This window comes from Chaetodon auriga, chromosome 14 (genome assembly GCF_051107435.1).
Source record: "Chaetodon auriga isolate fChaAug3 chromosome 14, fChaAug3.hap1, whole genome shotgun sequence".
Classification (NCBI taxonomy): Eukaryota; Metazoa; Chordata; class Actinopteri; order Chaetodontiformes; family Chaetodontidae; genus Chaetodon; species Chaetodon auriga.
In genome coordinates this window covers 7,480,396-7,494,131 of record NC_135087.1, presented here as the reverse complement: position 1 = coordinate 7,494,131, position 13,736 = coordinate 7,480,396, and the positions used below count along the sequence as shown (strand labels likewise).

Genomic DNA, 13,736 nt, shown 5'->3' with positions numbered 1-13,736 from the left:
ACTGGGTGAGGATGGTAGTATGAAGTAAGTGAGCAACAGTTTTCTTGTCCAGTCATGCATTCAGACACTCAGAAGGTTACTGTGTTTTTCATCATTACTTTTCTCATTTTTGTCAATGCATGGCTGCTGTTGCAGCTTTTTTTGGATTCAAGCCTTTAATATTTCTTTGAAGTCAATAAGAGCTTTTCAAATCAGCATTGGATACCTGCATTTTTTTTGAGGACGTCTATGAGTGACTTTTGTATTTTTACATTATGCAGCATGGCAAGATTATCTCTGCAGGACTGTGCTGGAGCGTCTCTTTGGGAAAACAACAAGCAGACTGCAATGATTAGTGAACTGCACAGTGTTCATTTATGTCAAAATGAACTGCAATCGTTTTTTATTAGAATAGTTAGTACAGAAAAGAACCAAATGTTGAGTTCTATTTTGCGGTTAATGTCTTGTTTTTTTATGTGTGTTTAGTCATTGAGTCGCCTATGTGTGTTGAGATTATGCTTTTATTATGAAAGTCGCTACAGGAAGTATGTAACGGTATATTCTACCGTTATGATGCCTTCAGTTATATTTTTGTCCGTGTTTTCACCCGGTTAAAGATCGCTACCAAAGCCAGTATGTGCACAGCTAATTAGCTGTCTAACGGACTAGTATTTTCAGGTTTCCGTCACACGGTGCAGTGATGTTAGCGGTTGAGGCAGCAAATTCAAAACCCTTCAAGAAAACGGAGATAACCGCATAAATGAACACACGCTGATTTACTGAATGTCCGCCGTTACAGTCAAACCGAGGGTGTAACGTTAGACCAGCTGTACTTGTTGGAGGGAGCGCTCAGCATGGCCGGAGGATAGACTGTCAGCATCTCACGCAGGTGCTTCCGTCGTCTTCATGTGCTCGGCCGGTCGGTGTTAACGGACCGTAATCTGGCCAACAGAGTGGTGGTAAACAGTTGAGGCCATGACGAGGTTAGCTGGCTTTAGTTGGTCACTGTGCTTCTTCTAGCTAACGCTAACGTTAGCTTCGGACTGGTGACGTTCTGTCGGAGCAGCGGGGACAGCGCGCGACCTTGGAGACGTTGCCATGGATTTGACGCGGTTGGCTGTGGATGCCGGTCAGTTTATCAACCGGGCTGTTCAGGTAAAAAGACCACCAGAAAAACACATGCGATAAGTTAATTAGTCAAAAATCAACATGTCGTCAGCGATGTACTGTTATTGAACTGTACTGTACCGTAGTTCTTTCAGAAGATTATGAAGTAATAGCGGGGGGGTTTTTTTAAGTAGTTGTGGTGTTGTTCTTCCACGGCAGTACACGGAGGAGAGTCTTGGCCAGGCGGACAAGACAGAGTTGGACCCCGGGCTAGAGGAGCTCCTGGCCCGGGCAGACGCAACCAAGATCTGGACGGACAAGATAATCTCCCAGACTGAGGTTTTACTGCAGCCCAACCCCGGTGAGAGGCAGAAAATGGTTTATTTATTCGTACTTATTTGTAGAAGTGGTCCGCAAGTACCACATTTATGAAGTCTCAGTTTAGACATTACCACCAAATTGTACCCTGTTAATTGATAAAGTCACTAATACACAGTACATTCCTTACATCCCTGATAAAACGCGTGTTCTACCACAGGCAAACACAAGTCCATTATACTTACCTCTTTTGTACGTGGAGAGAAATGATCTACCTGTATTTATGTATAAGAAGTCATTAAATGTGTTGGTGTGATTTCAATGAGAACTCACGTCAGCTTCCTGCATGTGTTACTTGTACATTCAGTGCGTTGCACTGCACGTCCAGATAAACTGACGTCAACATTTTGTTCCGATAAAGCCACCATCATCATGTTCATCATCATCAAAACACAACCAGCTGCAGACATCAGCAACAAGTGGGCTCCAGGCCGGCCATTATGGTCTCCTTAAAAGCGCTGAATGATGACTGAGGCTTTACCTCTGGGACCCGGTGTTTCAGCTCCATTTGCCTTCCTACAGTCTGCGCTCTTCTGTTTGCTTTGACTGTAATTGGCCTGTTCAGATGAGTCGGGATGGTCTTTCTTTTGCCTGTTTGAATCCAATTACCTCGGATAATGGAATTACCAGTGGATGTGGTCTGTAACCTATCAAATAAAGGGGCCATTCAGCTGCCAGAAATAATAATCTCATATGTTTATTCGTCAGGAATATATTTGCAGATCATGTCATGTTTATGGACCTTTTAGGGCTTTTAGTCTCGTTGAAGAATAATTGCTGTTTTCCTGAGGTTTACCTCATGGGCTTATGGAAAGCAACTGCCTACTGATCAAGCAGCCTTTAGTGATATTTAACGGGGCGCTTTGACTGTTACTGTCCGTCTAAAGTGCCCTATCCTGACACCTGCTTTTGACACCAGTCGTAAGGGGTTTCATGAGGTTTTGTCACAGCCTGTTTACCCCTGGTATTAACATGCATCTTTTTCAGACATAGCATTTGCATTCACACCTGTACTTCAAGCTGTCCACTTGTGATCAGATCACTCAAGATGCAGGTTAATGTCAAGTGTAAACAGGGCCCCAAAACCCTGGAACCTGAATTGAGCTCTGATCCACGATGAACAGGAGCACGGTTAGAGGACCGGCTGTACGAGCATCTGGACTGGAGCGTCCCACCACGGCCTCGTGCACATGAGGTGCTGTGTGACCAAATGACCCAGGCTGGTCTGGAGATGGGGTCCAACACACCCTATGGTGAGTACACGTTAATGTGGACAGTGTTCGTCTGAATGATATGGTTTACATCACATCAGGGAATACGTTGCAGAGATGCTGGGTAACAATAATGCACAATTAATGTGTTCAGGAATGGCTCTGCTCAGGTGTGGAGAGGCTCATAAGCGGTTTGGCGAGGCGGAGAGGAACTTTGTCCAAAGCACTAACATCCACTTTCTCACCCCTCTGAGGAGTTTCACTGAGGAGGAGTACAGAACCATACAGGTAACACACACAAAACACATGTACACACCCTACACCACTGTGACTGAAGCTCTTAATTGCAGATTTTGGATGTCTCACTCTCAGTTGCTTCTTCTCGATTCTGTGTTTTAAATTGTTTGTATCCATGTTTTTTAATAAGTGTGTGTGTGTGTGTGTGTTGTCATAGAATGAGAGCCGGATGTTGGTGAATAAGCGTCTGGACTTGGACATAGCACAGACCAGACTGAGGAAAGCCCACGAGGCCGACAGAGAGGCCAGAGTGAGTTATCGTGTCTTGACCTTCACTTGATTAGAAACACAGGCTTTAAATACATATCAGTTATCTTCAGTGTGTTGATCATACCTGTACAATCCAAAAACACACCAAAAATCTAATATAATATCTGTTCATTGCACTTTCCTGCTTTTTCACATCACATCGTCAGAACCTGAATGCAAACCCACTGGACGATGACTACTTGTCTCAAGTCTCCTACATGTTCAGCTTCCTGCGTGTTAAATGGCTAAAGGTCAGTGATGCTAAAGGGACATGAACATTGATGAGCACAGCCAAGCTTTCAGTTTGGTCTTTGAGTAAGTAATTTGTCCTCTTCTGTCTCTCTCATCCAATCAGATATGGGCTCAGGAAATCTCTCAGGTAAGTTCATGTTAATCTTTGCATGCATGCAGGATCCAGCAGTTCTAGAATTATATAGCACATCGTGTTGTCCAATAGCAGTTTTCTCTCTATTGTTTAGTTCATTTAGACTTAAGCCCTTCAGGGATTTGGATTTTGCTAATGGGAAATCTTCGGGAAAAAAAGCTCAGCATAATTAGGAAGACCATAAAATGGTTATTTTGTGTGTGTGTGTGTGTGTGTGTGTGTGTGTGTGTGTGTGTAGGCAGAGATGGAGCTGAGGATCTTTCAGAGTCTGTTCGATCGGCAGTCAGAAATGACAAGACGAGTCGTGGAAGGAATCAGCAACACTCACGTATGTGTATAAATGTATATAATATAAATTATAACATAAGCTGTATACACGTACATTAAATACACAACAAAATAACCAGTGCTCAACAAAACTCTGTTGTTTTCTGTTTTAGGAAATAGAAATTCACTGTAGTGTGCCAATCAATATCTCCTCCTCACATAGAGAGAATCCGTTCTGTTAAAATGTCAGTTTCAACAGATTGTTTTAACTCTTCATGTCCATCATCTGTCTTGTTGTTTTTGTGTCTTGTGTTGTTGTTTTCCAGACCAACCACATGCGGAGCCTCATGGACTTTGTGGAGGCTCAGGCCTGTTACTTCGACCAGTGTAACCAACACGCTCAGGAGCTTCAGAGACAGCTGGCCAGGTCTGTACCGCTGGTTTTCAACCCGAGGACTAAATCTTTATATGGCAAAACTAAAGCGTGGAAGTCCCACGTTGCTTTGGAAACACCAACATGAGTTTAAAGTTTAGAAGTTTTCTAACAGTTTTTTCACACAACCCAGTGTAAACCATGTGCCTCCCATTATGAAGATTTTAATGAAGCATTCCTGAATGGGTCGAGAAAAAATATTATTTCTTAATCTTTATAAAAAGAAAATAATAATAATAATAATAATAATAATAATAAAAACCTTTTGGATCATCTGAGAAACTGCAAACATTGCTTTTTTCTGAAGCTCATAAAAGTTAATATTTTTGAGATATGGGGTTTTCATAGGGAACTGACAAACTGCACTCTGAATGAGCATTCATCAAGGTCTCAGGACAGAAGGAAAAGCTATTTTCAACAGAAACGGCCAATTCAGAAGCTAAATACCACTGCAAAATGTGCATCTTTAGTACAACATGGGGTGCAATCCGTTCTTTGTTTTATTGTTATTCAAAGCTGTAACCCAGTTGGCAAAGAAGATGCCCGACTTCGCTAGAAAGATGTATTTGCCGGAGCCAGGACATCTGGTCTCCCGAAGAACACAAGACTACTGAGAGTCATTTTTAAAGCAAATTCATTTTGGTTGCTTGTGATTTTGCTTCTCCTTACAGCATTCCAGCTGTCCTCTGCTCCAACAACTGGCAGTCAGCAGTCAGTAATGCAGTTAATCAGCCATCAGCAAGCAACCACGAAGCCAATGAGCCAGTCGGGTTAAATCAAGTCACTCCAGTTCCCGTAGTCGTCCACCAACTTCCAGAATTCGACCAGGACTCGTGGACCTTAAGTTCACCGCCCGGAACTGAAACCTCTGTGACCTCACAGCTCCCCCATCAGACAAATAACAACAATAACAACACCCTGTCCACTGCTGGTCAGGCAGCCGGCCAACGTTCAGTCATTGACCCAACAGACCAGATCTCGACACCCAGCAGAACGACTGACGGAGCAGCAGCTGCAGTGAGCAATGGTGCAGGTAGTCTGACAACAGCTGGCCCGCCTTCCGAACTCAGCGCAACCTCAGATGAGACTCACGCCGCAAACGCAGTAGCTAGTGAGACCTTAACAACCGACGAGGTGGTTGTAGAGACCCTGACAACCAATGGCATCGCAGCTGAGCCCCAAGCAACCAATGAAACAGTAGAGCTACCCGCCATTAATGGTGAAGATGTCCTGGAGTCATCATCAGACAGTCAGGCTGTGGTTCAGTAGAGACTGATGTCTAGCGGAGTGAGCTGGGATGGACTTTGATCAGGGCTCCAGCTGAGTTCGTCCGGCGGTAAATGGGATCGGAGATCCAAGAGTACGGACTGTGTTAGAAAGGAACAGATGCACAATCATTGTAACATGTGGTACGTTAAAACAAACTTTAATTAATCCCATAGGCAAGATTATGTGAAGTGGTTGTAAAAGTGCTTATTTTTCTAAACGTGATATAGTGCCACAATAATTGTAGCCTTTAGCCATAGTCATATATTATTCATGTTGTGTGAAAACGTTGACTGCCGAGTATCAGTCTCTCAGTGGATGTGTAATACTTCCTCGCCTCTGGCCGGGAGACGAGGTCTGACTGTTATATTTGTCGTGCGCGATTGTAAAACGTCAGTCTGTGAAACTAAATCCTCATTTTTTACATGTAGCTAAAATGAGAGAACTAACGACGCTTTGTGCCAAGTGTATGTGTGCGTCTCCACATGTGAGTGTCTCCGTGTCCACGTCTGCCAGTGACCCGTGTTTACGGCTTCCCCAAACCTGTGACACCTTTAAAGAGAGGTGTGTGTGTGTGTATACGTACGTGACTCGGCCACCTCCTGACTCATTTCGGTACAAGTTGAGGTCATTTTCCATACGAACCTTGTTACTTGTGCGTGTGTGTTGGGAAGTCCAGAGAGGTGACAAAACACCAAGCTGAACGGGACCTTTATGCTGCGGTATAAAATATTTTCCCTATACATAGTGTGGGTGCTTTCCCCCCCAACACACACGCTCAATCACATATTCACTTTTACCCCCTTAAATCCCTCACTAGGTGAAACGGGTAGAACTTTCCATGTCCAGATGTTGTTCATTTTCTTTGTGAGGGCAGGCTCGCTCTGCTGTGGTGTGGGTCTGCTCTGGGGACCCTGGATGGAAACACACCAAATGTAGCTCTGGTCCTACTGATGTAATCGCCCTCCAGCTCTAAGCTCTACGCTTTTGTCCCAATACGTAAAGATGTGTGTGTGTGTGTGTTTGTATGGATAGCTGCAGTATTCTCCATCCTAGCTGCTGCCAGTTTTGAAGCGTGTAAACGCAGTCGTAATTCAGTCACATGTACATCGAGCTGATGTCAGTGCGAGGCTGGAGTTTTCTCTTGATCCATGTGAAGCTGTGGAAATAAATATGCAAACTCTGAGGTCGCGTCAGTCAAAATCGAGTGTGTATCCTGTCTTTGTTCTGCTGTCGAGGTGTTTCTGTTGTTAAATCCCCGTTCAGATCTGCTGCTGGCCTCTCGCTCATGTATTCTGGTGCACCAGCCAAAGCTCTTGACCTACATTCACACATACACACACACACGGCCATGTCTAGGTTGAGGTCTTGATCAGGCCTCCCAGGGCAAGTCCAGTAATATTTCAAATCATGTTTACACACCATGAAGCTTGCAGTAATGCTTTGCTTGCTTCACTGACTGTAGTATTATTCAAAATTTTAACATGCACACACACACGCCAAAAACATGTGATGTGTATGTGCATCTATTTTGCTCCCTCTTCTTCACCTCTTTCCAGTCTGAGGCAGATAAGATCGATTAAGCTCAGGTTACGCGATATTGATCTGAGTACAGTCAGGAGGCCTGCAGTTCAATAACACCATAAAGACTTAGATTACAGCACTACATCAGCTCTGTATGTCCGAGGGGCCTCACAGGAGGCGCAGCCAGCACTTAAAAACAGATTCAATCGTGTTTTGGTCCTGCAGCTTTCCCATGACTCAGCACAAGGAGAGCAGAAGAGTGCTTTTCAGCCACACTGATACAGCAATTTCCTGGTACGTTTCCAGCTTGTTTTTATAATTTCCGGTATGAGCCCTGTTTGTCAGCACCTCTCTGATTTTCTGCTCGTGATACAGGAAGGAAGCGGACGCTGAAATGTTGTTTTGCAGGTCGGGTTAACATGAGTGAGTTATGAAATCAGATAAAGGAAATTGGGATGTTTCTAATTATATTTGGCTTGGGCCTTTCCTCTACCTGAGGAGCACAGACCGACTGTTTGTATGTAGAGTCGTGTACCATACACTTTTCACTACACTGGTTTTGAATTCTGTCAGAAATGCCAGATTTATCCATTTGAATTGTTTTTCCAGACTATTCCACGTGCCTGGAGCAGAACACAGGACGGCTTTGGTTGGTTTTGATTTGGTGACAAATCAAATGTGCTGCAATGTCCAGAGTCCAACATGCAGAAATACTGTGCTGATACATTCATGTACAACTAACGACTATAATTAAGAACCAGTAAAAGGATGATGGCAACCTGCTTCCTCTTAGCTTGAATTATTTATGTAAAGAAGAATTAAAAGTGGGCCAAGTACAACGTCTTGAGGTACTCCACTTCAGACAGTAAGCCAGTTTGAACTGTGCCCGTTGACTCTGACGCAGTCCTACCTGAGCGATCATATAACCCTGTGTGAAACAACCTCAGCCTCAGCAGGCCATGTTCCACAGTGTTAAAGGCTTGTTTTAGCTCAGATATCTAGTATTTTGAGTCCTAACCGTGTCTGTCACTGCACTGTTTTTAGAAATCATTAAGCTAGAACATAATCATCAACTAATACACTCCTTTTAACATTACTCATTATTATAAGTGGGCTATATTCATACAATGGCTCTATTGTTTTACAGCATACTGTATTTCAGTCATATCTCCATGGTTTCCTCTCCTTCCTACATATTGGGGATAAAAACAGGATACACCCAGTTCTCGTAAAACTGGCCTGTGTTGGCTGACTTTGCTGTTAGTCCGTGGTTTGTTCATCATTAAAGTCCTGCTGCTGTTTTAAACCGTCTGTTTTTAGCTAATGTGAGCTCTGCTGACACCACCCGTTGTCCCATTTTCCTCTGCATCTCTAGTTTTTGTCAGGACAACCCAGACGACAGGATCTGCTCCTCTTCCTCTTTAAATCCAACATGCATCGTCCGTCCCTCTGTCATTTTCCCTTTCCATCCTCTTCATCTCTCATCACTCCTCCCCCTCACTGCCAGCTGGGAGTGTTTTGTGTGACAGCTAAGCTGTAGGTGTGGTGTGCAGGTGGGGGTGGTAAGCAGCGTCTGGTGGCTGCTGATAAATGTAGCTCCCTCTTTTATGGAGTCATGATGACCTAAATAGAAAGATGACCTATAGAGAGAAATAAAAGGCGGAGGCCTCAGGTGGGCATCAACGGGGAGAAGATGACATCACCAGCTGATTCAGACATGTATACACACTGAGTTTCCAATCACATGTGTGAGGTCTAGCATATAAATTTAATGCTCTCCTGATGGGATCCTAATGACTTTCATTTTCATGAAACTGGGCCAGGGAAATGCACACCTTTGCTCACAGTGAGGTATTTTTGCTGCAATGAGGAAAGGAAAAATCCTACAAATTTCCTGTGTCCTTCTGTAGTTTTCCTCACCAACTGTCCACCTCTCGCTTTCTGTCCACCTCTTCCTCTGCAGGTTCTCTCTTTTCCTGAGATAAACCTGCCTGCTCCCACCCCAATTAGTCCCTCTGCTACAATTAGAGCCCACCAGACAGGGAAAATCAAACATAGCCACTGGCAGACATGCTGACATCTGCGGGGGGAGCTCAGTCTGGACGTCTGCAGAGAGTAGAGAGGTCAAGGCTTTTCCTCTGACCTTGACATGTCCTACTTCTGCTTCTTAACACCTGTTGACCAGAGCCCTCTGTCTTTAAGAGAGCGGTCATCTGGCCATGCCAAGAGTCCAATAACTCCTAATTCTTCCTCCTGCAATGTTTAATTGACAAAGTAACCAGGCAACAAAATGCAATCACAGCCAGTGTTGCTGAGCAGCAAAGTTTTATTTTAACTGGTAAAAACAAGCTAATTGAAAGCTTAAAATATAACACAGACTTTTTTTTGGTTAAGGGATTTGGTGTCAATGCACAGAGTGAGGAGTGAAAGAGGCCGACAGACCTTAGAGAGACAGCGAGGACTGAAATGTCCTGTGTGCACAGTGTAAATATGGCTGTAGAGGATTTAAGAATGAAGCCCATCATAATGGTGTCCTTCTTTTATTGATGAAAGATGATCTATTTTTAGGGATCATTAGATTTTGGTCAAGTTTGGCTACTGTAAAAGAAGAAATCAGTTCATATTGTACATATTGCCCGTTTTTAATGCAGGTATATACATAAATGGAAGTTTCCTTTAAAAATATAGTATTTTTTCTTTCATTATTACCACTGCTGAGGTGTTTCCTTCTATGTTCTCTACTTCTAATTAGATTTCTTAAGCCATTTATGCCATTTCTGAAGCATGAAGGAGGCAACACCTACATTTCAATGAATGACAATGAAGCTGAACCTCAACTGATTTGAAGACTCAAATCTTTAATAATATAGAAACATTGAAGTGAAGACACTTACATTTGTCTGAAAGAGATTTTACGTAGTACGATTATGACCTCACACAGGCAGCTTGAAAATGAAAATTGCAGGATAATGCTAAATGCTAAAACCCAGACCTGACCTCTACGTGAGGCTGTACAGTAGCAGGTGACGGATGTTCCTAAAATGTCATATAGTCTTGTTTTAAAGTTCTTTCAAGCATCTGAAACATACATGTTCAAACAGTTTTTCTTCTACCTGGTGGGTCTTCCTTTCACCCCGCTTCACTCCTCTGTTGCTCTCCTCCCTCCATCCTTTTCTTTTAAGCCTAGCATTCCCCACACTCCTGTAACTCCCCCTCTCTTTCCCCATAATGCCCCTATTTCCCACTCACTTTGACTTTTGACACATTACCTCCACTGAAGCATTACTCAACCCAACCTCCATAGCACCCCCCACCTCCGTCCCACCCTCCTTAACTCCCCTCCTTCCTCCCTGGCTATAAACTCAGCACCCGCAGCAGTTGGCTCAGTGCGGGGAGCTTTAAAGGGGGTGAAGAAAAGAGGAGAGAGAGCAGCTGGAAAACTGGGTGACAAACACCTGATCTTACCAGATATTTCTGTGAAAAGCAGCACGTTCAGAGCTGCATCATGCATGTGTCGACGACCTGGCGGGTGCTGTGTGTGCTTGGCCTCCTGGGTGCATCCTTGTGTGTGAATGAGGCTGAGTATGAAGGGAACTACGCTGACAACTACGACAACGAGATCTCTCAGGCCCAGCGGGAGGGTGAGTTCTGTTTATCTATCCTTTTGTTCCTTTCTTGTTTGGACAGATGGCTCATTGTGAAGAATTTGGTCCCCAGCTGCCGTGCCTGATTTCATTAAGCCAATAAAATCATTCTTAGGCGTTTTGATTAAAAATTCATCAACACACACTGATTTATTCGTCTAGATTAGCTAAGTAAACAAGTACTGCAAGGGTCTACTGTTGGTCCACTTCACTACATGCACTGACAAGAACATTCCTGTCAGTCCACATTATCATGTGCATTTTTATACAGATGATGCCATCTTTAGCCGTCATAGAAGAAGTGTAACGTCAGGTCGGTCACAGGTCATTCTGAGTTTAGCTTTCATGTGTTCAAACAGAGAGAAATCTGGTTCTAAACACTTATGTTAGAAATTGAAATCGCTCAATTTCTACCAACATTTAACATGTAATGTTTATGTAATTGTAACATGTAATGTTTCCTTTAATGTGGAACCACTGTGGTGTGTATGGAAATTGTATGTTTGGTCAGTAACACTTAGCAGCACAGCCAAATAACACAGTAAAACTGGTTCCTGGTACTTTAAGGATGGCACTGTGGGAGAAATCAACTGGGCGTGTTATAAGAGTGAAATTACAAAGTGCATTTTGTGTTCTTTATTGTTTATTGCAGCTGTATTGTGAGCATACATTAAAGCTGGTCGGGACTCTTCTTTTTAACAGCTATATCGCCGGCTTTTATCAGGTGGGCGCCCAATTTTCTGGCAGGGAAACCTCAACTAATAGCTGCCATAAGCAAAGGGCAAACCGGAGTTTAATGTACTTAATTCATAAGGAGCAGCACTTACGTGTAGTCAGTCCAAAAAACATAAGGCTTTGGACTGGGCAAGTGTTTAACCTTTTAAATCCACTATACTAAGCCATTGCACTTCATAAATGATTGACAGGTCCAAGTGGAACCAGATATAATAAATGAAATAAATGTTGATATTTTGGATGTGTTTGGTTCATGTTAATGTTAATAACTTATCAGCTGACAGTGGGGCTGTATACTTGATGCATCCCTGTGGTTGTTGTTTACAGGAGAAACTCCAACAACACCATGCCAGACTGCAGAGTTCTCTCGCTGGGACAAGCTTTTCATCGCTCTGGAGGACTCCCACATGAGGCAGACCATGCTGCTGGAGTCTCTGGAGCAGTGCTGTAGAGGAATGGTCTCTCTCAGGGCCCAGGTGGACAAGCTTGCTAAGGGGACAGGCCAGCAGTGTCTACCCAGCCTGGAGTCAGCATGCAGGGCGCAAGCAGAGCAGGTGAGAGTCAGGCTGCAACAAGGCTTGGCGGAGCTCGGGGAGGAGGAAGCAGAGAGGGAGAGGAGGTTAAACGCTACCTTGCAGCACCTCCTGCACAGCAGCCATGAGGGGAATGCCCGTCTGAAGCGGCTGGAGGAAGGTAGAGGCCACAGAGAGGTGCCATCAGGAGCAGCAGACAGCAGAATGGGGCAGCAACCAACATTTGAAGGTTTAGGAGCAGCATCTGGCTTGGGGATGAAGCCATCCCCATCTGTCCTGAAGGAACAGGAAGTGAGTCCACCTCTGGACATGGCCACAATGGAAAGAGCCCTGGTTGCCCTCGTAACGGAGCTGCAGAAGGTTCACCTGCAGCTGAACAGAGTGATAGAGCAGGAAGGAACATTGAGGAAGGACAGGGGAGACACATGAATTGTCCAGAGGGAAAGAAAAATACATGATTGACTGGGGACACTCCAGTGATGATGATTTTGCACATACTCGTTTTTTTTAATTCACTCTTAAAGCGCCTTTTCTACAATAAAGCTTGTTTATTTCTGGTGACAATGAATTTAAATGTACCATAAATGTTGTGGGTTGACTATAATGAATAAAAACGTATTAAACAACCTAATCAGCCTCATGGAAAGGTTTCCTCCCTCCTCCCACATAGTAATCAACTCATTTTCATGTGTTTATGCACATGCCTACACTTTCATTTGTCTGAGTCAGTGCATGCGCTCCATCCGGGCACGTGCCAGACTTTGCACCACTACCTCAGTGCTTGTGTAGTTGTGGCGATGTCTGCAAATACCCACAACCACAAAAAAGTGTGTGAAAGGTTTTGGATCGTGATTAATTCTGGGCAAACCTCACCCTCTCATTAGCTGCTTTAAGAGTCTGTATGCTAAGAGGCCGCGACTTAACGATGCTCCGAGTGTTTTTGATTTATGAAGCCTGCCACAGCTGTTACACTGCAGCCCATCCCTCCCGCAGCCGCACACACACACACACACACACACACACGTTCATTGTTTTATACCATGCAGTGGCTGGTGGTGACTGAAGGTACTTTCCATGTATTTTATAGTTTCGGTCTTTAATCCCAGATCACCTCTTCATTCATTTTTAAAATATTTATGCTTTAGTTTTGTGGATTTTTACTAGAGCTACAGAGGAAACTGAGCAAACAAGGAAGCAGAGAGAAAGGGCGAATACTTCTTCAGTGATGGAAGAAGTATTCAGATCCTTAACTTACAGCTCCAGTGTGTGGGATTTAGGAGAATCTATTTGCAGAAAAGGATTATATAAGTATGTTTTCATAAGCGTACCATTGCCTGAAAATCTGTTTTTGTAACCTCAGAATGAGCTCTTTATTTCTGCAGATGGAGCAGGTCTTCTTCCACGGAGTCCGCCATGTTTCTACAGTAGCCCAGAACGGACAGACCAAACACTGGCTCCTGAGAGGGCCTCGAGTTTCCACAAGTTTCATGGCCACCGCAGGTTCTCCTACAGGCTTGGAACAGGAGGGGCGAAGCGACAGGTAAATCTATTGCAATCTGCAACTTCACTGCGAGATGCCACTAAATCCTACATGCTGGTCCTTTAAGTAAAAGTAAAAAGTACCACAATGTCAAAATACTGCACTAAAAGTATTATCTGCAAAATTTGCCAAAGGTTTTCTGCAGTAGAAAGACTCCAGTCAGTGATATATTATTACATATCATGCAG

General features: G+C 43.9%; 2 protein-coding genes across 2 annotated transcripts; both read left to right on the top strand.

Moving 5' to 3' along the window:
* The first annotated feature begins 528 nt into the window (after positions 1-528).
* LOC143331711 (endophilin-B1-like) lies at positions 529-8,399 on the top strand. The gene is made up of 10 exons (XM_076748837.1): positions 529-1,134; positions 1,306-1,447; positions 2,589-2,717; positions 2,830-2,963; positions 3,130-3,222; positions 3,389-3,472; positions 3,577-3,600; positions 3,845-3,934; positions 4,200-4,300; positions 4,978-8,399. The coding sequence occupies exons 1-10, from the start codon at positions 1,078-1,080 to the stop codon at positions 5,573-5,575; spliced, it is 1,452 nt and encodes a 483-aa protein (XP_076604952.1). The 5' UTR covers positions 529-1,077; the 3' UTR covers positions 5,576-8,399.
* Positions 8,400-10,518: 2,119 nt separating this feature from the next.
* On the top strand, positions 10,519-12,570 carry LOC143331712 (pentraxin-related protein PTX3-like). The gene is made up of 2 exons (XM_076748839.1): positions 10,519-10,737; positions 11,803-12,570. Exons 1-2 carry the CDS (start codon positions 10,602-10,604, stop codon positions 12,435-12,437), a joined length of 771 nt encoding a protein of 256 aa, XP_076604954.1. The 5' UTR covers positions 10,519-10,601; the 3' UTR covers positions 12,438-12,570.
* Positions 12,571-13,736: the final 1,166 nt, after the last annotated feature.